At 39.1% G+C, this 25,680-nt stretch overlaps 1 protein-coding gene across 2 annotated transcripts in view; it reads left to right on the plus strand.

Annotated features, from left to right (window-relative positions):
• Window positions 1-25,680, plus strand: part of exoc4 (exocyst complex component 4) — a 143,898-nt gene that overhangs the window by 43,361 nt on the left and 74,857 nt on the right. The window contains exons 11-12 of one of the 2 annotated variants that reach the window (XM_047389859.1): window positions 6,649-6,745; window positions 21,992-22,200. In XM_047389859.1, coding sequence (XP_047245815.1) covers window positions 6,649-6,745; window positions 21,992-22,067 — 173 coding nt within the window. In that variant the 3' untranslated portion in view covers window positions 22,068-22,200. Of the gene's footprint in view, window positions 1-6,648; window positions 6,746-21,991; window positions 22,201-25,680 lie in introns of those variants that run through there. The other variant, XM_047389858.1, reaches the window with a different exon arrangement.

Below are 25,680 nucleotides of genomic sequence, written 5' to 3' on the forward strand. Positions count from 1 at the left end.
TGTCAGTGTGGCACACAATGCATCTCAGGGGTTCTGATTTTTATGAATTCACATCTGTCAGTGCTGGTATGACAACATTACGAAGAATGAATATTAATAGTTTGATGTATTGTATCTTGTTCAAACTGAGTGTTGGTGGAATCCGAATATGCCAAATGGAGGGAATATTTGCTAAAAGCGTTTTACATTTTTAGAGGCTACAGTGAGGTCATGTAAAGGATCTCAAAATCAAAGCTAGTCAAATGCATTATGCCTTCCAAAGGTATTAACACAACCTGAACTATTTCACATGTTTTCATATTGCTACTGTACACACACACATTTTGCTGAAAGAGGCCTATTGTAACTAGAGGAGCTGTGAAGATTCACAGTTCAGGTGGGACCATCTGTTGAACTGGTGCTTTCCACAAATCTGGTATCTATGGAAGAGTGGCAAGAAGAATGCCATTGGCAGTTTCCCCACAATCATGGTAGGGGACACAGCAAACATGTGAAGGAATGAAACCAAAACTGAGCTATCTGGACTATATGCAAAACACTATGTGGGGCATGAAATCAACTCTGTACATCATGAACACACATGTAACCTGGTGATGGCAGCATCATGTTGTGGGAATGCATTTCTTTACCAGAGACTTAGAGTTGCTGAGACTCTGGCAGAAGTTCAACTTCTAGCTGGGCCATTTTAAACAAACAGCGAGAGCTACAATGGAATGGTTTTAAATTAGAAGCATATTCATATGTCCTATTCAAAGTCTATACCTGAATGCAACTTGTAATCTGTGGCAGGACATTAAAACGGATGTACACAGAGGTTCTCTATTCAATCTGACAGCTTGGGCATTTATGCAGAGGCAATTGTGCAAAAGGTCCTGTCTCTAGATGTGTAAAGCTTTATGATGCAAACCCCATAGCTTTGAAAATTAAAAACAAATAGAAAAAGTTAAAGTGGTTTGACTAGTTTTGCAAGGCAGGGTAATAATAAATGTACTGACATAGATAAACACATTCTGAACATTATGAGCTTTTTTTCACCTAAATTTGCATTGCAAAAGCACTCGCAGTGTAGAGATCACAATCTCCATTGTGGCTTTACTCATCTTGCTCTTTTCACAGACGTCTAAATGTACACAGGCACGCTCGTGTTCTCAGGGGACGGAGAAGTCTGTTAGAGGAGGAATCACAAGTTCATCCTTCCCTCGTCTAAAACTGGGGAGGGCTGGAATTCATCACAGGATCAGACCTTTTCTCATCAAACCCAAGAAAGTGTAGCTAATGCAATTTCACTAAGTCACTGCCTGACTTGATTAGATGTGGGCTGGGGAGTGCATGGTTAGGCGCCACAGGGGTCTTGATGGGTGTCGCTATGTGTGGGAGTGGGTTTTAGCTTTTGGTTTTTTTTGGACTGCATGTCACATTCCTTATGAGTGTGTTTCTGCCATATGTGTGTATTTAAAGACGCTGACCGTGTGTGTATGTATGGCAGCATACACACTTGTTTGTTTCGCCTGTGCAATGCAGGGGTGTTATTATGGATTGCTGTCTGCTTAGGTGTACGGACAGGTGTTGCAGACTGAGCTGTGGCCCTCGAGGGGGATTTCAGGCAGATTTGGCTACGTTAGAATTTGTCACCTCTTCCTGCCCACGTCTCACTTCCCGTCCCACTGAGCGCCATGCCACCTCCACACCCTCCCCTTGCTAATCCTCCATCAGACTACATCTCAGGAGATACAAATGGGCACAAACACACAACCCAAGTACACAGATTCAGTCACACTGCCTCTCACAAACAAAATCAAACTTTATTGGGCTGTGTCGAGACAGGACTGGCTGGAGTTTGGTGGCATCCTGACCTGAAAACCAGAGCCACCCTGTCACGTCTTGGCAGCTCTGAAAAATCCCATGCATATTAAAACGCCTTTAATTAATATTCATCAGAGCCATGCCCTGTTGGCAGCTGGTCCCAGACCCGCCGGATCAATGAGGTCTCTGCCTCGCTCCTTTGTCTGACACAGATGCAGATGTTTAGAGCATGAAATTAAATTGGTCACCGTCATTTGGGTATGCATAAATGCTAGGCTGTTCGCAGCGTTCGCTTGTGTGTCTTTCCCAGTTTCCAGTTGGATGTGGCTCTTGCATGCAAACAAGTGACGCTATCTTGCCCCAGAGTGTGACATGTTGATTTTAATTCATGGGAGCTTGAATGTTTGCAAGTCAGAGACAAACAAAACAAAAGTTTAGCATGCTCTTTCGATACCAATGATTGGTGAGTGGTAAAGGGAAAAGGAGAGGGTATGATGAAGCAAGGAGGATCAGTGCGTTGGCGGCAGCTTTGTTTAGGAGTCTGTAATTGAGTCTTAATTGAATTGGCACTGAAGGTAGGATGAATGGATAGTGTGATGGAGAAACACAAAGTTTGAGAGAATTGGACCATGTCTTTGTCTGCACTTAGCAACAACAAAGTGGGCTCAAATTTCACGGCAACAGATCAGAATCAGAAACCGTTGACTGAAGAGCTAGGGATAGGAACGAAAGCTTCTCTTGTCATTTTAATGAAAATAGGGAGCGTGTTGTCTGCCACGCTTGTCAAATGGAACTTGTTCCATTAGAAATGTATCAAGGAGCCCAGCACAGGGAACAATGGACTGATATGCATTTGAATGCAAGGCTAGGCAGACTGCACAGATAATACAGAACAGGTTGCTGTCTTTGTATTGAAGAACAGAGCTTCACAGGTCCATATTCATCATGGGAACATGGCAATGAAACAAACAGAAACAGGAGAATGAGAAACAAAACAGATTATTCTGTTTATCTTCTGTTCTGCTGTGGAAAAGTATTTGCCCTCCTTACAGATTTCTTTTGTTTTTGCTTACTTGTCACACTTAAATGTCTCACATCATCAAACTAATAGTAATACGAGACAAAGATAGCTTGAGTAAATACAAAGGTTTCCAATATATAATTTTCTTTATTAATGGAAAAAAAAAAACAGCCCAAACCAACTTGGCCCTATGTTGAAAAGTAATTGCCCCCTAGCTTGCCATCAAGTGTTATTGCTATAAAGCACAGTTCATGGTTCCACCGCTTGTGACAAGTCCTGGTCCTGAAGCAGCAAAACTGTCCCAGCACGTCACAGTATCACAGTCTGTATGATGATCTTTTTCTTGTGATGCCAAAGAGGTCCATTTTGTCTCGTCAGTCCACAAAATATTTCCAAAAAGCCATCTAGAGTCTGCAGAGCTCTACAGGTCCTTCTCAAAATATTAGCATATTGTGACATTATTTTTCATAATGTCATGATGAAAATTTAACATTCATATATTTTAGATTCATTGCACACTAACTGAAATATTTCAGGTCTTTTATTGTCTTAATATGGATGATTTTGGCATACAGCTCATGAAAACCCAAAATTCCTATCTCACCAAATTAGCATATCATATCATTAAAAGGGTCTCTAAACGAGCTATGAACCTAATCATCTGAATCAACGAGTTAACTCTAAACACCTGCAAAAGATTCCTGAGGCCTTTAAAACTCCCAGCCTGGTTCATCACTCAAAACCCCAATCATGGGTAAGACTGCTGACCTGACTGCTGTCCAGAAGGCCACTATTGACACCCTCAAGCAAGAGGGTAAGACACAGAAAGAAATTTCAGAACGCATAGGCTGTTCCCAGAGTGCTGTATCAAGGCACCTCAGTGGGAAGTCTGTGGGAAGGAAAAAGTGTGGCAGAAAACGCTGCACAACGAGAAGAGGTGACCGGTCCCTGAGGAAGATTGTGGAGAAGGGCCGATTCCAGACCTTGGAGGACCTGCGGAAGCAGTGGACTGAGTCTGGAGTAGAAACATCCAGAGCCACCGTGCACAGGCGTGTGCAGGAAATGGGCTACAGGGGACGCATTCCCCAGGTCAAGCCACTTTTGAACCAGAAACAGCGGCAGAAGCGCCTGACCTGGGCTACAGAGAAGCAGCACTGGACTGTTGCTCAGTGGTCCAAAGTACTTTTTTCGGATGAAAGCAAATTCTGCATGTCATTCGGAAATCAAGGTGCCAGAGTCTGGAAGAAGACTGGGGAGAAGGAAATGCCAAAATGCCAGAAGTCCAGTGTCAAGTACCCACAGTCAGTGATGGTCTGGGGTGCCGTGTCAGCTGCTGGTGTTGGTCCACTGTGTTTTATCAAGGGCTGGGTCAATGCAGCTAGCTATCAGGAGATTTTGGAGCACTTCATGCTTCCATCTGCTGAAAAGCTTTATGGAGATTAAGATTTCATTTTTCAGCACGACCTGGCACCTGCTCACAGTGCCAAAACCACTGGTAAATGGTTTACTGACCATGGTATCACTGTGCTCAATTGGCCTGCCAACTCTCCTGACCTGAACCCCATAGAGAATCTGTGGGATATTGTGAAGAGAACGTTGAGAGACTCAAGACCCAACACTCTGGATGAGCTAAAGGCCGCTATCGAAGCATCCTGGGCCTCCATAAGACCTCAGCAGTGCCACAGGCTGATTGCCTCCATGCCACGCCGCATTGAAGCAGTCATTTCTGCCAAAGGATTCCCGACCAAGTATTGAGTGCATAACTGTACATGATTATTTGAACGTTGACGTTTTTTGTATTAAAAACACTTTTCTTTTATTGGTCGGATGAAATATGCTAATTTTGTGAGATAGGAATTTTGGGTTTTCATGAGCTGTATGCCAAAATCATCTGTATTAAGACAATAAAAGACCTGAAATATTTCAGTTAGTGTGCAATGAATCTAAAATATATGAATGTTAAATTTTCATCATTACATTATGGAAAATAATGAACTTTATCACAATATGCTAATATTTTGAGAAGGACCTGTATATGTTCTTGTTTGTTTGGTGACTTACTGGATTAATTGTTAATGCACTTTTGAGGATTTTGGTTGGCTAGCCATACTGCTGAAGAGCATCATGTTTTCTTTATTTGGGTAAAATGGCTCTCAGTAATGTAATGATTTGCCCTTGACTTGGTTCTCAGGTGGTGGAAAAACAGACCGGTCCTTTCACAGAACCAGCTAGGAACTGGCTCTACCACCAGTCCTGGTTAGGAATTGGAGCCTCTTTGGGATTTGAGCGAACCACAGTTGGGGCTATTCCACCAGAGTCTTAGAAATGACTTTGGAACCCTTTGCAGACTGATGAATGCTAATGACTTTGTTGCTCATCTGTTCGTGAATACAATTTTTAGACGTAATAATGATGTGTTGCTTTTTGAAATCTTTTAACCTACATCACGTTGTCAAATAACTTCTATTGAAGTGATTTTTGCATTCTACGTCTCAGGCCATCGTCAAACCTGGGTGTGTCTAGTAAATTTAGATGAAAATATTAGTCTAATCACATCTGAGTATGAATTTACTAGTGGGGGTGATTACTCTATCAGACTGGGACAGGTTGGTTTGGACAGATTTTTTTAATTGAAAAAAATAAATCATCATTTAAAAAAGAAAACTGTTTTTGTATTTACCCAAGTTATCTTGGTCTGATATATACATTCCTTCAGTGATTTGAAATCTTCAAATGTGACAAAATAACGATCCTAGAAGGAAGAACCTGCAGATAGTTTTTCACATCTCTGTATAGGATTACAATAGGAAATTCTCGTGGGTATGTCATTAGTATAATTCACAGGGAATTGTAGAGCATAGAAACAATAGTCTGTGCTAACTCAACCATATATGCGTCACTCTTTGCCCATTTCTTCCATTTTCTTGAATTCAATCTTACTAACCAAGTGACTGTAGAGTAATTGTCAACAACAGTAAATAAAGTATTGCTGCTCACTTTTTAGCGCTCATTCTCCTGTTCGATGAACCTATATGTAGACACATATGCTTGCTCTCAAGCGTGATATTCTTTGAAAACATTACTACAAGCCCACATACACACAGATTGTCCTTTTTCACTGTGTTCGGCAATATCGACAACAAGTGGCAATTTCTTTCTCTGTCAAATCTATTGATTACTTCAGGATGACTGAAGGTAATGAGCTTTGGTGTTCTTTCTCTCCCCTGTGATCTCACCTTTTTCCCTGTCTGCAGCAGGCTCACCACCCCCAGGATGTTACTCGGCAATGATTTTCTGATTAACCCCGTTGGCTATAGGGTTCACCCACACACTGACGCAGGGGCGTGAAGGGGAGTGAGCATGTAAGATGCAATTAGATTTGTGAGGGAAAGCCATGTTGATTAAGTGATGTGTCTGCTGTGGGTGTACTGTACCTCTGCAGTGATGAAATATTTTAAATTCTTTGTTTTTTTTAAACGAACGAGAGTTTGATTAAAAGTATTGATTGATGCCAGTAGTCTCAGGCTAAAAAAAACCCTCTGCCTATCACAGTTATCTATGATAACAACAGAAGAAGACTATTCTTCATATTGTTAGTCAAAATGATCTAGTTCAATGTGTTTAAGGTGGTGATATTTAAGACCAACTAAAAGCCATTAGCACAATAGTTTCTCTAAACCAATATGTATTCAGGGATTAATCATAACCCAGCAGTCACCTACCGGCAGATCAAAGCCTTTATTGAAGGGGAGTCATATGGAGCACTAGTGTTTAAAGTTGCCTGTTTTGATATGTTCAGGTAACCACTGTTTCCTGTGCTTTAGGTGGGGCTGATGACAACCTGATCGAAGGTGGAGAAATGAAGTTCGTGTGTAAGCCAGGAGCGAGGAACATCACTGTGATCTTCCAGCCTCTTCTAAGGTAAATCAGAGAGCAGCTTCCTACATTCCATCCAAAGAACATAATCTAAAGATGGATTGATGTTGTTTTTTCTTTGTTTGTTTTGTTTAACACTGAACCAGTAACATAAAATAAAAAAATAAAAATAAAAAAAGTGGAAATATTCAGTAGAGAAAATAGATTGAATATTTAAAGACGATATGCAAGCAAAGTACAGGGCAGTATGGGTAAAGCCTAAGAAATTATTGGTAACTCTTAATGCACCACTGTATTTTTCATCTATATGTGATCAGGTCAATAATGAGTTAATAAATGATAAAACTGTATTCTTAGCTGGAGATGTTTTTTTTAGATTGGACCCATTTTCTCTCCGTGTGTAAAGGATTTCTTTTGTCATGCTGGTCTGATGGAGAAGGATGGTCGATCTACTTAAGACCTATGATGCCTGGGACATGACTCAATACCAGTAAAATGTAAAACTAATGATATTACGCGGCCTCTCAATGACCAGCTATTGATTTTGGCTGTTTTACATTAAACAGAGTATCATAAGTCAAAGACTTCAAATGATGCATGTCAGATCTGTTATATTATACAAACCTTAAATTGGGATTGACTGCTGCCACTGCTTTAATTTCTCTTCAGATTGTTCTCCTCTGAAGGTCTGTTTTTGTGTTAATATTCTGTATATCTTGTAGTTTTCTGGTCAGTGCCATTGTCCCAGTGGAGTAGAGGAAATCTAATAATGAAACACTTTGATTGAATTGGTGTTCAGTCAGTGATGCATTACCTTTTAGGATCCATTAAACTGGGATGTTTCTTTCCTCCACAATGACATAGAATTTTATAGCATGCTGCAGTTTTATAATGTATAAAAAGCGGATTTTGTTGCTCTAATTAGCTGTAATCTGGTAGGTTAGCAAATGTTTTGGCTGTGAAAGTATCTTAAACTTGAACTGCCAGTTTAAAATCTAAAGGACCATGCAAGTCATTTGAGTTATTTGCACCGGTTGGTGAACACAGATATATTTAAGTAAATAGTAACAAAATAATAATGATAAATCAGAACAAAAATACCTTTCTTACATTTATTTCCCTGCTGCAAAATCCTGGATGGACTACTAAATGAATTGAATTAGGTCATCCAATAAGATCACTTAAAAGAGATTGCACTTCAGTTACTACAACCGTTTCACATCTCCTTCCGCTAGAGTTATATTGGCAGTTGCCATAGTGCTTTTCGTCTAATTGATTAATTATTACTGAACCCACATTCTGTTTCGATTAAGAAGATGAAGATTTAGAAAAAATGTACTCTGCACCGTCGGGGAAATGATTAGTTCATCCCCTGATGAATTTGTATGTTTGCACACTAAAAAAATTTATATTTTTATGGTTTTATTGTACTGAAAAGAAACAGAATATCAAACAAAAATAAAGAAAAGGTTAAAAATGGAAAACATGACTTGATACCTGGTGGAGCTATCTGCTTCTTTCTAAGACACTTTTCTAAATCCTTGGTGCCAGCGACGTGGCAACTCACTGTTTGAGACCAGTTACTTCAACACTTTATGTGCTTCTAATTTAAACACTTCTTTGTTGCCTTAATAGTACATTTTGAGTTTTCATCAAGCTGTAAAACATATCCAAGGCCCATCTTTAGTGTTCTGGTTGAGGGAAGAAGGTTTTATTTGAAGATTTTCTGTTACTTGCCCATCCAATGGTTCTTCAGTGTCTTCGGCCATCTTGTACCGTAAGCAGAAAAGAACAGGCCCAAAACATAATGCTTCCACCTCCATGCTTATCTGTGGAGAAGGTGTTCTTTGTGTCAGCATTTTAATTCCTCCAAACCTAGTGGGTCACAATTATGCTCCTCTGACAGCAGCAGCTTCTCTGAATGATTAAAATGTTCTCTGGCAAATGTAAAGGGAGCCTGTGGCTTTAATAGAAGAGGGCTGCTAAATTCCAGGCTATTGCGATGTAGTGTGTTACTACTGGAGTGCTGGACTGTGGTTCCAAGTGCCTTCAGTTCATCAACAAACTCCTTCTGTCTAGTTGTAGGATAATCCATCACCTTTCTCATGATCATCCTTGGCAAATGAAGCAGGATTTAACATGAAGCTCCAGACTGGAAGCAAATGATGGTTGTTTTATACTTCAATAATCTCGCCAGCTGCTGTTACCTTCTCACCAATGATCACTTCTTTTTTCAATCATGGTGCAGCAAACAGTGCACAGCAGAAAAGTTTCTTTTCCCCCCCAAAAAATGTAAAAATTAGTTCAAGGAAGGTGGCTTCTATGTATTCATCTCTTTCCTTCTTTTTGGTGTGTGCTAATGTCATGTTCCTGAAGCACTGGCCTTGAAACCTCCTCTACTCCCCAATGCTTTGCACTTTTCTTTTTCCCCCCTGACATTCAGACCCTATTAACGTTGCTATCTCCAAGATTTTGTCTGAATAAATGACCAAAAATAAACCGGTGACTAGCTCCCTGCCTGTTCCTTCCATGTTGTCTGTAATGGTTCGTATCAATCAAAGCAAACTGCCTTGAACACAAGGATCTCTCCTCTCTTTCCCTTTCTCTCCCTTCCACCTGGGTTCCCCAGGCCTTTAGTGCCAATGGAGCGCTGTTGTTTGCAGATGGTTTTCTAATGGCAAAGCTCTGGCACTCCTCTGATGGATCACTGCATCTCCTGCAGCCAGCCATGCCACTCATGGCAGCTTTAATGACAAAAGCCGCTGGGGGTGGAAAGATTAGTGTCAGTGCGTGGGAGATAAGACACTCGGGTCTTAATGTTTGATTGGAAATGTTTTTAGGGGTTGTGTGTTTAGATTTCATCCTTAAAGCAAGTGTTGTTGAAGAGTTTTGTTTTTTTAACAAATATCTTCCAGAAAAGTACATTTTCTAAAATATTATAGAAACCTTACCAACATCAACAATCATATAATGCTCAAATCTTACTTTAAATATAATTAAATTTTATATTATCTAGAAATTTTTTAACATATCCTATTTGCATGTGTGCTGATCCTGCTTTTGTCCTGCTGACTCATAAATCATGAGAGATTGTGACTCTGGATCAAACCAGAATAACTTTAAGGGACCTCTCATATTATTTATTCTGACATAACATTTCCATACTGTGGACTTTAAGGTGCAGAAAGTTATACTAACCCTGAGGTTCAAGCAAGAGGGACTTCTGGGATGCTGTGATCTGCCCACTGCTATCGCCACCTTCCTTTGGCTGAATGCCAGAACATGGATTCGTTTTAAAGAGAAAGGAGCAGAAGTGGACTTATCAGATTGATCAGGGTTTGAAGTTGCTTTTTGTATGTTGCTGTACTTTATTTTGGTAAGGCAGAAGCCAGCTAGCACTGTGAATGCACATTTTGATGACCTGCACATGTTTAGGAGAAGGCTGTTTAACCTTAGCATTTATGAATGTTCATTTTAACTGGTTTTGAGTTTTTAGTTGGTGAATGACAAGATTGGTTTTGATATGGCGAGTCTTTTAAAGCAAGTGTGAGATGTGGAGTGTGGCGATTCACCAGTCAATCAACTAGAGATCACAATCCAGCAGTTTTCCCTTGATTGGCTCTGATTTGTGATGGGCACTGGGAAATCAGATTATTTTCACCCTTTCTGTGAAAAGCATCAAAAGTAAGAAATTATACAATTTCTGATGTATCACAAGTGTCAACCAGAAGCAAAAGCACTCTCATTTGACCCATTTTAAATTACTGTCTTTATGGAGGGGGGGTTTGAAATCGGCAGGTGAGATCTCAAAGAAAACCATATAGACATATCGGCCAGGAAGAACTTGATCAGTTCATCTCTAGTGCAGTGCTCTGTCTTTAAAGTTGCACGCACACAAATATGGTGCATAAGGAAGTGTTTGTGTTCCTAGCAGCCAATTTAGTTTGACTTGTGGGGTCTTCTGCTGACATTTGGGTGGTATTTGCATCTCCGGACGATGCTGGCATTTTGAAAAGTTTCTGCAGGCTTCCAATCTTTCCCTGTTAACAATCCAAAGAGTGACAAGGAACGGATATGCATGCCCACAGCCAGCAATGTGATTTCTGAGCTATTGACCTTCATAATTTTTTTAAGTGAAAATAAATTATATGGCTAAATATGACTGTGTGTGTGTATAAGTATACACTTTTATGTGTCCATCATTGTCAGCTACAGTGCCGGGAAAAAAGTGTTTGCCACTTACTGAATTTTTCTGTTTTTGCTTTTTTTGGTCCCACCTAAATGTTTCCAATTTTTTTTAAATGCTGATTTCTCTTCTTTTTTTTTTTACGGCACTAGAGGCCTTTATTTTTCATTTTTATCTACAGTAGGTAGACAGGAAAGAGGGCAAAGAGAGGGGGAGACATGCGGCAAAGGTTGCCAGGTCTGGGACTCGAACCTGGGACAGCCACATCTAGGACTATAGCCTCTGCACATGGTCTCACGCTTAACCCCTACACCACCAGCGTCGTGGCGTTAAATGCTGATTTCAGTCATTAAGGGATATCAGCTATCCAAACCATCCTGGCCCTCTGGGGAAAAAGTAATTACTTTGTTAAATCATTGACATCTATCAGTTTGGAAAGTGTTGCAAAGCCATTTCCATGACTTTGGGAGGAGGTGAGAACCACTGTCCACATCTGTAAAAAACATGCAGCAGTGTTGAACCCTTCTCAGGAGAGGCCGATCAACCAGATTACTCTTAGAAAAAATAGACGATTCAACCAGTAGGTCACAGAAGAACCCAGAACAACATTTAAAGCACTGCAGGTCTCTCTTGCCTGAGGTAAGGTTGATGTTTAAGATTTAACTAAAAGAAGAGACTAAACAAAAGTGACTCCATGGGAAAGTTCTAAGACCAGAGCCACTGCTGACCCAAAAGAGCACAAAGACCCATCTCAAATTTGCCAGTGAACATCTTAATGATGCCCAAGAATTTAAGAAAAATGTGGAGTTGTCTGACAATAAACAAGTGGAACTTTTTGAAAGGTGTGTTACATCTGACCGTACACCTTCAGGAGACCATCATACCGATTGTCAGACAAGGTGGTGGTAATCTTAGGATTTAAAGTTGCTTCTTCCTCTCAAGACCTGTTTAGCTATGCTTAATTTATGGATTTATTTATGAATTTATAAAGTTTGCTCTCTACCAGAAAATCAGGCAGGAGAAAGTCCGACCTTCAGTTCAGGACTGTAGGCCCAGTCAGCAGGACTATAATCCAAAGTCCAGTAGCAATGCCACATTTAAATCACCTCAAAAAATTCGGGACAGGGCGTGTCAGATTAATTTCTTCAACTTCTATTAGTGTTGCACGTTTCGTCAGTTTGTTAAGATTTTAATTTAGTTCCATAGTTTAAGCATTGTGGAAAAAACCCTGTCTTTAAAGGTTCAGGGCAGCATAATGGAAAACACATAAAACTAGTAACTGTGGCAATGAGGAAAACTATTTACCTTTCAATATCAAGTCAGAGCTATCTAAAGTAGTGATCTGTCCCTTTACGCACATAGATTTACAGCTCTGGCCAAGATTTCTACAGAAGGCCTTCGTCATGACATCAGGCTGAGCTGAAATAGTAATTTCTCCTGCAGAAAATGCTCCTGAGATCTTCCAAAGATGCATTGTTTATCAAGTGATCTGATCAGGAAATGGTATTTTTAACTTCTTGTGAAATACATGTTTGAACATTTTCTGGAGTGCATGATTTCTTATAATTTATTCTGGTAGTTTAGAGATCAGTAAGCTTTTAAATAGTTCCATAATTAATTATTGAGTAGTTATTTGTACTTAATTAGCCATCAATTTATATTATTCCTAATATTTATTTGGTTATTTCTCTTTTCTATTTCTGACCAATTCCAACAATTGTTCTAATAGAAGTTTTAGTATTGAAGCTTTAATAAGTAAATGTAATTAAGTAGCCTGTATTAATTCCTTACATTAACTTGTACCCAACTACAAACCTGTAAGAAACATTAAGTAACAAGATAAAACAAAATCCAGACATCCTTGATGTATTTTCCAACTTGCTGAAAGTGACATAAAAAAATTCCCTCGTTAAATATCATATACTAAAATTATACTGTAGCCTGATTATATAATAAACTTAAAAATCTTTTGCAATTATAATTGCTTATGCACCCAGCATTACCTTAGTACACCCGCATTTCAATGCCAAATTCTAAGCCATTGTGAAAAATGGAAATAAAATGCAATGTTTTCCTAATAATTTCACTGAGAAAGTCAACATATTAGATGATAAATAAGAAAATGATTTTAATTTATCTTAAGAAAGATACAGTTTGCCCATCTTATCATAGTTTTGTTGTATGTTAATTTGACCAACGGAAAGCTTTCTGTGTTCTATTTAGGCATCTTTAAATAAGCCTGAAGCCGTAGTAGGTTATAACATTGGCTCCGAATTCTCTTTTTACCATTTCCAGTTTCACATATTATTGAAACATGACCATTGGTCTTGCAGCGACAGCAATAAAAAAATAATAATTTTCATGCTGCAAAGGCTTCACCTTGTTCTTCTGATTGGTTTCACATTTAAAGGTGTTGGAATGAAACCGCTTTTTGGAAATGGAGTACAATAGAACCTGCAAGTTTTTGTGCAAAAGGGAGGCATGAAGGTGGACCTGGTGCAAGCGTCCATGCATGGATTTAAAAGTGTGAATGGAAGTAAAGAGCCAGAGGTTGCGAGACTGACAAGGTGCCCTGTGGGGGGTACCAGGAGAAACACAATGGGACAAGAGTTGGGAGTGGATGGTGCGGAGATTAGAGAAAAAAGAACAGAAAGGCTCTGCCTCCTATTGGTGTAGCCTGTGGTGAAAATGACTCGCACAATGATTCTGCACTAATTTCACATAACTATCAACTCCACTTTTGCACAGTGCACATATACCAAGAAGGGCCAAGAGATGGTTGAGATGTAAAATAAATGAAATAAACTAAAGAAAGTTTAGTTGTCCTCCAATTATTCCGTTTAGATGTGCAACTCTAAATTCGGTTTAAATAGATTCTTTCAGTATAGTTTTGATGTGAGAAGGCTTAAAAGTTGGACTTTATTTCAAACTGAATAAAGGGTGTGTATAAACTCATTAAGAATCCTTGTGTTCAAAAATGAATTGCATATGTTTCTCTGTTTGGTGATTAATTTTGTGACACACTCTCTATATTCGTGGTACTGATTTCACAGGGATTCAAGAACATTCTTTAGAGATTCTGGTCCGTTTTGAAATGATAACATCAACGATGTGTAGCTACATGATGTAGATGTGCAGATTTAATCTGCACATTTAGGATCCAAATCAACTCCACAGATTGAGATTTGATGACTGTGAAGCCCACTGGAGTGCAGTGAACTAATTTTCACGTTCACAATACTCGGGTATGTCGGGTTTTTAAATGTTCAGTTTGTACTAATGGGCCCAAATTATATCCTAAGTTTAGGACTTTGCAATGATGAACAGATAAACATTGTTATACTGGATTCATGTTGTCCAGACTACAAGAGGAAGGGTAATGTTACTTTCACATTTCTAACTGGACATATTTTAAATCCTGCAATTAGGCTGTTATTCTACTGATACTGTTTTCTTTAAAATTAATAGCATACTAGCCAGATTTTGCAGTAAGTCAATAAACTGCAGCAATACAATAGAAATCTGTAAATGTATTAAAACAAATAACATATTGGTAAAAAAGACACATTTTTGAAATAAATTACCGGTAGTGATGTAACAGTTTGTTCTTTTGGATCCCTTTGTACCACTTGCATCAAACGTGATAGTTCTCTCTGTAGTCAAGCTGGAAAATGCCTAAATTGTTGGTTGTTGGACCCCTGTTTTCACTTTAGACCGGTGCCTTTTAATTACTAATGCATGACACATTTTTCCTCAACATCTGTCATCAACCTCAGAGAGATGTCTGTATGTAGGCTATTAAAATGCAGCCTGGATGGTCTAGCCTTAAGTCCTCCTCACACATACGTGCACATAAAGCTTTGCTCGGCCAGGCCTTGCTCTCTTTTCTAATCTTTTCCCACTCGCATTGAGGATTTTCTTCAGTAAACAGCACTTCTTTTTCTTTCTTTCTTACCAGAACCTATTAAAAAAGTGGTAGAAATTCGAGAAAAAGTGGGTTTTAGACTGAAAAGGTTGAAGAGGGACACGGAGACATAAAGCAACAGAAATGGTGTTCAGTAATAAGGGAAAGAATGAAAGCATAAGCATAGCAAGGCTACATAGAAACAAACATGGACCATAATTTTTCTTTCAAGCTTGCTTCACCCATACTTAGCTGACTATTTTCTCTTTTAATAGAGGTGTTAATATCTTGGGAGGCACCTCACGATTGTCATCTTTAATTTTACCAGGAAGGTAGTTTAACATTTCATGTTTGATTTACAATAGAAGGCCCCTTACCAGTTACAAAGGAAATTATCTAATCTTTTTTAATGCATCTTGTAAAATTAAAATACGTAATAAAGTTCTTGCTTTTCTGTTTTAAATAAAATACATTTATCTTAAATCATTTTTGTATAAATTCTGTAATACTGAGGAATTATGGCATTTTTACTCAACGATATCATAGCAGCCAATGCTTCATAACAATTAGTATTTACTCACCCAGCTCATTGAGATTTCTTTTTTTTATTTAAACCTGTGATTTGCTTTAGATTTTAACAAATTAGCTGTTTTTTTGGATAGCTTAGTAGTAGTGAGGGAGTTAAATACACACCAACCATTGTAAGTAAAGACCTTAATGATAAACAGTCCGCATGTGTTTCAGGTGCCACCATGTTGGAAATACTAGCCTTTGTTTTTATTGCTTCTAAAAAGTGCAGCTTCAGCCACTTTCTTGTAAGCTTGAGAGTAATTACCTGCACAATCCTGCATGGAGATCAACATAAAGACTGAGGGACATATATCTATTCTCCAGCACACACACAAGCATTAGACATTGTGCAAAAGATTAGATCCATCATTGTTGGGGTCTTTTCTCTGGCTATTGAAGGCGGATAAAGTCATTGATTGTGTGGTTCCCAGGGCAACGGGTCCAACAGACACCTTAAGCAGACAGTCATCGGTCTGAGCTTAAGGGGGTCTAGTCTCAGCAGTAGACCTCTTATGAAGTCGGCTTATCGGTTCTGGGAGGTTTGAAGGTTTGCGTAGGGGAGAATAGTGGACACTGGGAATCGTTGACTGGTCAGATTAGAGGTGGAAATTGCGCTGTGACAAATGGTAAACGAACATCACACAGATGTTTGTATAGTCATGCTGTTTGCTTCAGTGTCATTCCTCATAGTGCCTTATTGTCTACTGCTGGCTGCTTTCAAAGGGGATTAGAATTATTGTTTTTTTTTGGGGGGTTTTTTTTGTAGATTTTAGTCGTCTGTATCACAGGATATTGTATACAAAACGGTAATTTCATGACAGGGATTGTCTTCTGTTTTGCCATTGTACAATGATTTAATTAAGGCTAATACTGTTCTTTAGACCTGTAACTATGAAAGGACAGAAGTGGGAGGACAGAATGCCCTTAATGTTCTTCAAGTGAATGTCAGAGGGAGTTGAAGCCAAGAGAATTACTGAACCACAGTGAGGCACAGGGAAATGTTTTTGTCAAATCCTTGTCTACATTTTCTGCCATTTCCTACGTTTTTCTGATTCATGATCTAACCTTACAAAGATGATAAGCATGAAAGTGCATTACCTCTCATTAAAAACACTGAAATCTAGAAAAATGATACAGAGCAGCACTGCAGCACATCTTTTCTGTGAGAGATGAGGTGATTTACAGAAATTCTTTTGTTATTGTCTCTCGCATGTTCTTGTGTTCTTTCCTTTTGAATTCAGCCTCCGTTGCCTGTCTTTCCTCTTCCCATCTTTCTTTCCTTTGACAACATGACCTGCCACTCTGCATTACTGTCACATGAGCGAGTGCCAGCCCCCACATCACAGCGGCCTTTGATTGGCCAGGCCTTTCCAGGTCGGTGAGCTGCTGCCTGATAATAACCTTGTTTGATTGCTGGAGCAGAGATGTAATTGATTGATCTGCTCACCCTGTCTGGGGCCTGGGCTTCTGAAGTATCCCTGCGTGTGCTTATGTGCGTGGGTGTTTATTGAAGTGTGTGTGTTTGGGGGGGGGGTTGACTGCTGAATGGAGCTCCAGATAAGCATACATGCACACATACCTTGACCCACTGTGCCGCTTTCACACACTTACATTTGCTTGCTCTGGTATTGTAAAACATAATATTCACCAAGTATTGGAGCTGTGTGGATGAGAGAAGCATAATATGAAAACAGTTTGTTTTCTAGCTCTCCCCAGCCCACCTCTCTAAACAATACCCACCAACCAATCAACAAGTCATTAAACCTCATTAAAGTTCTCCCAGGTCTCCTTGAAATGATTATTTACTTCCTAATTGGTGGTTATATATGCAACTCTATCTTTGAGATGGTTAATTATTTTCAAAGATAGAGGATATCAGCTAATTGTGGCTAGACAGACACACCTTGGATAGTGTTTGCTGTTTGCATATATATATCTATAGAGATAGATCTATCTATCTATTGATCTATCTATCTATCGATCTATCGATCTTCAGCTTTGTAGCAGAACGTGGACAGTTGACTCAAGCCTGACTTAGGCTTCAAGTCCACTTGGATAAAACGGAGTCCCAAAGCATGACACTGCCACCGTCGTGCTTTACTTTGGTTGTGGTGTTCCTTAGGTGATATGCTGTTATTGGACCAAACATGCCTTGTGCAATTAATCCAAAAAAAGGTAAACTTTGTTTTCAGCATAATGTTACACATTTTCTGGCATGATTTAGAAGATTTGAAATGTGTTTTGTTTCGGAGGGGAATTCATACTTTTTTTTTCTTATCGCTACTCTGTTTTGACCACGTGTTGTCTAATGTAAACAGTACTGTATGTACGTTTGGTTAAATGTTTCTTTTTCTATTTTTTTATCTTTACTCATTTATATATATTTTTTTCTGACATGTTGAAAATAAACAAAGAAAACCCAAATTTTTCTAGGAATGGACTTTTTTTCATTTTTATAAAAAGACTTCCTTATTGCCACCCTAGAAATAGTTCACTAGTGAATGAATGAAAGAACTCTGTTTTAACTTAACCAATATATGATGATCAAGGGTTCATAGGTCCCCTTGGTGTGGAAACGTCATAAAAACTATTTATCTTGATTTATTGCATCCACACAAAACAGAAGCGCCATCTACAGCAGTAATGACTTTATTGGGATTTCTACCAGAACAAACTATAAAAGGGAATGAACAACAAAAGAGAAGTGAGGGAAAAAAAAAACAACCCTTCAAAAATCCATTTTGTTTGATGTTAGTGTCTCAGCCTCAGCAGAAGATTCTGTTGGGGAAAAACCCTGAGAAATTGCATTAGGGGCATCTTGTAATGTGATTGCTACTATGTGTGAATATGAGATTTCTAATGGATCCGAGCACATTAGAGCAGTCTTTATCTGTTGTATTTATTCCCTCTTGGTTTCAAATGCATTTTGCTAAGTACAACATTTCACTCGGCTCAAGTTTACCAGCTCTCTGGCTTGAAGGGATATGGCGTAGAATAATAATATAAGGGATAGGGGAAGGAAAGGGGACACATGCATAGTATAACATTTCTGACAAATTGGTACTTCTTTCTCTGTTATTTGGAGAACATGCAAAGATAATAGTTGTAGGAGAGAGGTTCTGCAGTGTTTTTGGGCATTTTCTTTCACGCATGATTGTAGTGAGGAGAGGTTAAGGGGAATTGCATTTGCAGATGTATTGGACTTTTCCAACATTTGAATATTCAAAATATGTTTGAATTCTCATACGTTTTCTCAGTAGTCTGATGATTAGAAAGGATAAATGTGGGCTTTCTGGTTGGAGCAACCCTATCGCTCTCCATAAGGTGAAATAATAGAACAAAACCTGAAAATATGGGCTGCATGGTGGGGCAGTGGTTAGCACTGTTGCCTTGTAGCAAGATGGTCCTGGGTTCGACTTTTGGCCTGGGGTCTTTCTGCATCAAATTTGTTTGGTAGACTGGGGTGTTTCTCTTATTTTTTTTGCTTTTGTTGCTTTGGCATATTTCAATATGTAGGTGTTGATTTGATCTTTCACAGAACACATTGGTGGCAATTAATAACTCTCCATCAAACAAAGACATATCAAATGAGAAATGTGGAAAAAAAACTTGTTGGTATTTCTGCAGTGCACTATGTTTAGATGAAATCCAAAACGGTAATGAGGGTACTGAACAAGTTGGAGCACTGTGACATTTTCAGAACAACCAGTGTCCCACTTTTCACTTTGTGAGTAGGACAAATATGCATGTTCACCTTCGGTTTTCCTTGCTCGCTAATATCTGTTTTTGAGTTATGAGGGTCATGGCATTCCTGATTAACGTTCCTATTTACATGTTTCTGCCAGCTTTTCCTCAAATCGTCCCAAATCAACCAATATGTTGCACTCGGAGCTCTCCAGGGGCTTAATGAGCTAAATTAGGAAGGAAGTCATTTAACCCCTGCCTACGACGCAATCATGTGCCCATATGCACAGGCACAGTGTTGGTGAGCATACTTACTCATCACAACCAAACAAGCTGGAGCATACAAGCACATACACACGGCGTAACTGCCTCACCTCCACCCCAGATTTCAGTAGATGGGAGATAGAGCAAGGCCATTATGCAAATGTCAGGTGTCAAGTGTAAATGAGGTTGGAGGGATGGGTAACAGAAGTATTGAATATCACACCGGCTCCCTTGGCAACAGCACCGAGGTACATTAATGAGAGCATTCCAGGATGTGGGCTGGCAAAAGCTTCGTTACACTGAAAGATAGAAATGTGAGAGATATGAATTCAGTCCGTTGGGTCTTTTTGATGTTAAAAAAAAAAAAAAAAAAAAAACATAGATGGAGCCACCATCTGCTTTATGTACGGTACAGAAGGGATTTGTGAAGATTTTTATTTCTCTTGAAGATAAAGCTGCATTTTTATAGGAAGATTTATTTTCATCACAAAAAAATTTTTAAACACACTATGACATGAACAGAAAGATTCCTATTTTCATACATATTTTATAAATGCTTTCCTAAAGCTTCTAATACCTTCCTAATTGACTGCCTAACTTTAGTGTCTCATCATCTCTTGTCGTCTTTGTTCATCTGTCTTTCTTCTCTCACCGACTCATCTTCTGCTCTCCCATGGTCCTTATACAAAGATGAAACATTCCCATTATTAAACAGACCCAAGTCGACAACCATTAATTTAATTATTGATAGAAATCTGAACAAATAATTGTAGAAAGGTCATCGAAATGTTAAACTTGAAGTCTCCTCAATCATATTATGTTTGTTTGAGGGATCCAATTTATGAAAATATAAAAAAATAGTCTGCCAATGAAAGCTTTGTTTTTTTTTTTTTATAAATAAATCTTTACACACACCTGTTTATCAATCCTAACCCTAATTATGTTAAAGTAGTTTTTCCTTTATTTATGCTCTTGCTGAAGTTTTTTATGTTTGTTTTGTTGGTGTTTTTTGTGTTAAGATAAGCAGATAATAAGCAAAACCAAAAATTTCTAACTTAACACCAATACCAAGAGAGAGACTTATTGAAAGACCATATTGTAGAGAAACCTTTTATCGAATATTCTAAGCATATCTTGGTTTTAAAAAGGCCAAAATCAATAAGTAGGAGACAAGCTTGCATCTATTTAAACTTCAGCTTTGTTTTCCGGTTAAACCAAACAGTAAACATGGTAACGCTTGCTGAAAGTTTAAATATCCTTGATGGATGTATGTACCTTGGATGAAATATTCTTTGATCAACTAGAGTCGCCAGGGTTGGTTACCACTGGTTCTGACTAGTTTCTGGCTGACTTTTGTCACCGTCAGTCTATCCCAAAAATCTTTATTTATTTTGCATTTGCTGACATCAAGATTTGTTGCAAGAGTAGGATTTCCTTTAACACTACTTATTTTGTAATAGCCATTGTTAGTCCTAATCTACCTTTACCATGTACCTTTGTATTTTTGGCAGCTTTAAACGTGAATTTTATAGGGATAAAAAAAAAATGAACCACCTGTTGCTGGCTGTTGTTTTATACTGATAATACGTTTGTTCATATCCACCAGGGGGGTGGAGCGTTAACTAGGCTATCAGCAAATTGCTAATATTTAAGTAAATAACTTTATTTAATTATGCCATTCTGGATGTTTAACACTTCACATTGAGAGATACAGGAGCTTTGGTCTTTTGGGTGATTCAGTAATTTTGTTATGTTGCTTGACTTTCTAGCCACCAATCTGTTGCACAGCATGCATAAGGGCTCAAGAGCCTTTGGCATTTCTTGTACATATTAAATGTTACATGGAATTACTTCTGCAACCCTACAGCATGGTTGGTGTCCATAAGCCTGCCTTTTGTCTGAACTAACTAAGAGTTGGTGCTAATAGGGCACCAGTTTTTTGGGTTTTTTTTGCACTGGAACTGGTATGGTGGATTAAACGGCAACTAAAGGTGGTGGCAAGAAAAAAGCATCTCCATTCCATAGGTTCAGCTTGAACAAATCAGCAAATTTGAATGAGTTAACTCTATTAGTTCTCCAAAAAACTTTAGAAAAATGTAAAAATCCAGGGTCTTGGCCATTTTTGGTTCATATTAAGCACTTTTCATACAAATCCAACACATTGAGAACCGTACAATAGAAACTCATATTGTTTTATTTGAATAATGCTTTTGCACCGAAGGAAATTTATGGTTTTTGTGTCTGTTTGTGGGAATACCACTGCAGGGGCTAATTAGTTGGATTTTTATCCGAGCAGGTAGAAGCAAAAATACAGTTCAGTATGACTGTGGTGGTTGTTGGAAAACTGCTAAATGACTGCAAACTGTTTAAACATAACAACTCCTACAACTGCTTCAGTGCAATAGTTATAGATAGCAGATTAAACCAGTCTTTGACTGTAAGAATAAAAGAAAGTGGAGCAGAATAAGAATTCTGATTATTTTGTCTGTCAGAAACAGAGAAAACAATAGTGTTTATATGCAATGTAAATGAAGGGTTAAATAGCACAGTGCATAAAAACCTATAAAACATGTAAAGTTGCCATTATAACTCTTAATGGCATTTTTAGATGTTTTTTAATAATAAATGTGCACATAGTAAAACAGGTGTATTGAAATCTTTCTCATTGCATTTTCATTCTTAGTTCTCCAGCTGTTGCAGCACAGACAGTAACTTCCACTACCTCCCAGGAGAGAAGCCTGTCAGCTACAGCAGCATAAAGGGATGGCATTGACTGTATCCTTTAGCTTGTTGTTGAACCAAAATCTCTCATAATCACAACTTGCTTAGATGATTAGGTTAGTCTGCCATTTCTCTGCCCACAAGATGGACTCAGCGTGGGAGAGAGAGAGTGGGCTGCCAGCTGTCATGCAGACAGGTAAAATGGATCAGTTGTGTCTCATTGTATCAGTGAGTTGTTAATGTCAGTTTCAGAGCCTCGATGTGAGGTGCTGATGTTGGTAAACAAGTTTTTGAGAAGGAAAAATATACCATTGTTGCTTCGCCCTCATTAAAAGTTGGTGTATAAAAGTATTTTTCCAATGACGCAGTTCATATATGCAGGAAAACTGAACACTTTTGTTTGCGTCTTCAATCCGTGACCTTCAGCATGCACTGTGGGGATTTGCAGCCTAGTTTGATATGACAGGGATGAGAATCAACCCCTCCACATCAGAGGTTATGGTTATCAGCTAAAAACAAGATGCCATGTTCCTTCCAGGTGAGAAATTCAGATTCAGAGATGGTTGGGCAGTAATGCAAGCGCTGCTCTGGTATTTCTCGTTGAGAAAACTGCAAAGCAAAAAAGGAAGGTTCTCAGTTTCTGACCTTGCTGATGGTCATGAGACATGGATCAGGACCAAAAGAACAAGAATCTAGATACGAGTGGGTTCTCATAGAGATAGGGTGAGGATCTCTGTCATCCAGTGGAAGCTTGTAATAGAGCCACAATGTTGTGGGATGGTTTCCCATTTTTCAACCAGCATTTGTCGTAAATCAGTTGATGTGGTCGTGTTGCTTTTCTGGGATGAGCTGCACCCCCAAGCTGATCCCACTTGTTTTAAACGGGGCGAAAGTCAAGCACCTGATTTTTAGCACTCGGGGTAGCAGAAGCTCTAAAGAACAGTCAATAGCCGAATGAGTAATTTGGCATTAGCAGAACACAGGGTTTGGACAAGACTTTGAAAAAAAAAAAGGTATTTTCTGGTGAAATGACCTGCTGAGCACTACCTGAACAGGATCATCCTTGTCTATGTTAAAGAAATCCTTGATGACCCATCTCTTCACTGCTCTGTACTTGACAAACCCACTCTTTCTCCAGTTCCCTCTATGCCTGCACTCCTGGTCTTCCCTCTTGTACAGTATTGTTAGCTTGTAAATTATAGAAGGATTTTAACTGCATGTTAACTGTTATATCCTTATTTGTAAGTCATTTTTAATGAAAGCTTCTGCCAAACGCATAAAAATAAGTCATTCTTCTATATTTTCCTGCATTTAAGGTGTTTACAAAATAAATGTATTTTATGTAGTTGTAGACACACTATGCAAATCTTGCTTACAATCTGATTGTTAAAACTACTATAATTGGTCTTTTTTGTCACTATTTTAAATATTAAACTGTTGAATTTCCATATTATGAGAAATATACCTGAGGAATGAGAGATCCAAATGACTAGTAATGCCAATGAGGAAAATGTTTTGTACTCATGAAAAAATGGAAGAGATTCACATTCACTCTTGCTATTTATACCCTACTGTAGAAAAATGATAAATAATATACACAGATTTTAAAATAGGGTAAATATTTGTGCTTTTGAGGCTACAACAGAAAAGCAAACCTTCAGAGCGGCATCGTGACAATACATTAGTCTTCTGACAGTCACTGACTGAGGATAAATACTGTTAAACTGTGTTCAGTGTATAAACAGGGCATCTGATTTGGAAACTCTTTCATGTCAAATCAAGGATCATAAAGTCAGTTGTGAATTATGGCCACTTAGGTGTGCTTGAGGCACTTTTTACTCCATGTATTTCATCTCTGAATGTGTCAGCATTGCTTTCATTTGATTCTGTAGTCTAAGATAGCTTGGAACGCTGCAACTTATTACCTGAATTTACACATTATTATCGGGGCTAAATTGCAGCCCTTAGGACCCATGGTAGCTCATCGAAGTCAGAACTTTTATCCTTTCTGGCATCACAGCGGTGGACTGAGTTCCCCACTGAATTTAAGAGCAGATTCTCTTCCAATCCTAGCTGCAGGCCAAAACTCAACCATTCAGACAGCATTCTATCAGCCTGAGATTCCTTTTTAAATATATATATATTTTTAAGCTCACCATTGGAGAGCTGATGTCAAGTAGGGTTTACTTAACTTTCATTTTTCTCTATTCATAAGCCTGACCACCCTGCAGCCAGGCTTGAACAAGTGAACATTGTAACGTGTAGACATGTAGATAATGTACAGTACATATAAAAGTGTCTATACTTGTATCCTACCCAATTTAGTTATTTTACAGCAAAAAACCTCAGCTCAAAAATGTGATTTATCTATATTCAGCCTCTTTTACACATACTTCTAAATAGGATCCAGGAGTTAAGGCTGAAGTATATTCATATGTTAGCATGGCCCAGTCAAAGTCCAGCCTAAATTCAGCAAACAACGTTTTAGTGTCTTCAGAATTGTTGTTCACTGATGTCGCTCTCCATTCAGTCTAAGTTTGAGCTATTTTTATAAAAAATGTGAAAAGCTGGTAGAGACGTTCCCATAACAACTTTCAGTTGTAATTTGTTCTACAGAAAACTGGACTCACTGGGGCTAAATACAAATGTCTGCCACACTTTGGGATTTTTGTTTCAAAAACATTTTTTGTGACGTGTATTATTTATTTTCCAATTAACAACTTTGCACTACTCTATGCTGATTTATTACCAAAACAAATCCCTAAACATTCAATAAAGTTTGTGATTGTGATCGTCATCTTCCACTTCATCCGGGACCGGGTCACGGGGGCAGCAGACTTAGTGGACACAGATGCCCCTCTCCCCAGACACCTCCTCCAGTTCCTCCGCAGTGAGCCCAAGACATCCCCAGGCCAGCCAAGAGACATTGTCCCTCCAGCATTTCATGGGCCGTCTCCTGGGCCTTCTCCCGGTGGGACGTGCCTGGAACACCTCCCGAGGAAGGCGTCCAGGAGGCATCTGGTATAGATGCCCGAGCCACCTCAATTGGCTCCTCTCGATGTGGAGGATCAGCGGCTCTACCCCAAGCTCCTCACGGATGGGCGAGCTCCTCACCTAATCTCTAAGGGAGTGCCTGGCCACCCTACAGAGGAAGCTCATTTCAGCCGCTTGTATCCGGGATCTTGCTCTTTCGGTCATGACCCAAAGTTCATGGCCATAGGTGAGGGTAGGAATATAGACCGACCGTTAAATCGAGAGCTAAGCTTTTCGGCTCAGCTCTTTCTCCACCACAACGGACCGGCACAGCGTCCCCATTACTGCGGCAGTCGCACCGATCCATCTGTTGATCTCCTGCTCCATTCTCCCCTCACACGTGAACAAGACCCCGAGATACTTGAACTCCTCCACTTGAGGCAGGAACTCCCCTCCAACCTGAAGAGGACAAGCCACACTTTTCCAGTCGAGAACCATGGCCTCAGACATGGAGGAGCTGATCTTCATCCCTCCTGCTTCACACTCAGCTGCGAACCGCCCCAGCGCATGCTGCAGGTCTTGGCAACAGGAGGCCAGCAGGACCACGTCATCTGCAAAAAAAACAAAAACATTTGTGATTGTAATGTGACAAAATGTGAAAAAGCTCAAGAGGTATGA

This window comes from Girardinichthys multiradiatus, chromosome 17 (genome assembly GCF_021462225.1).
Source record: "Girardinichthys multiradiatus isolate DD_20200921_A chromosome 17, DD_fGirMul_XY1, whole genome shotgun sequence".
Taxonomy (NCBI): Eukaryota; Metazoa; Chordata; class Actinopteri; order Cyprinodontiformes; family Goodeidae; genus Girardinichthys; species Girardinichthys multiradiatus.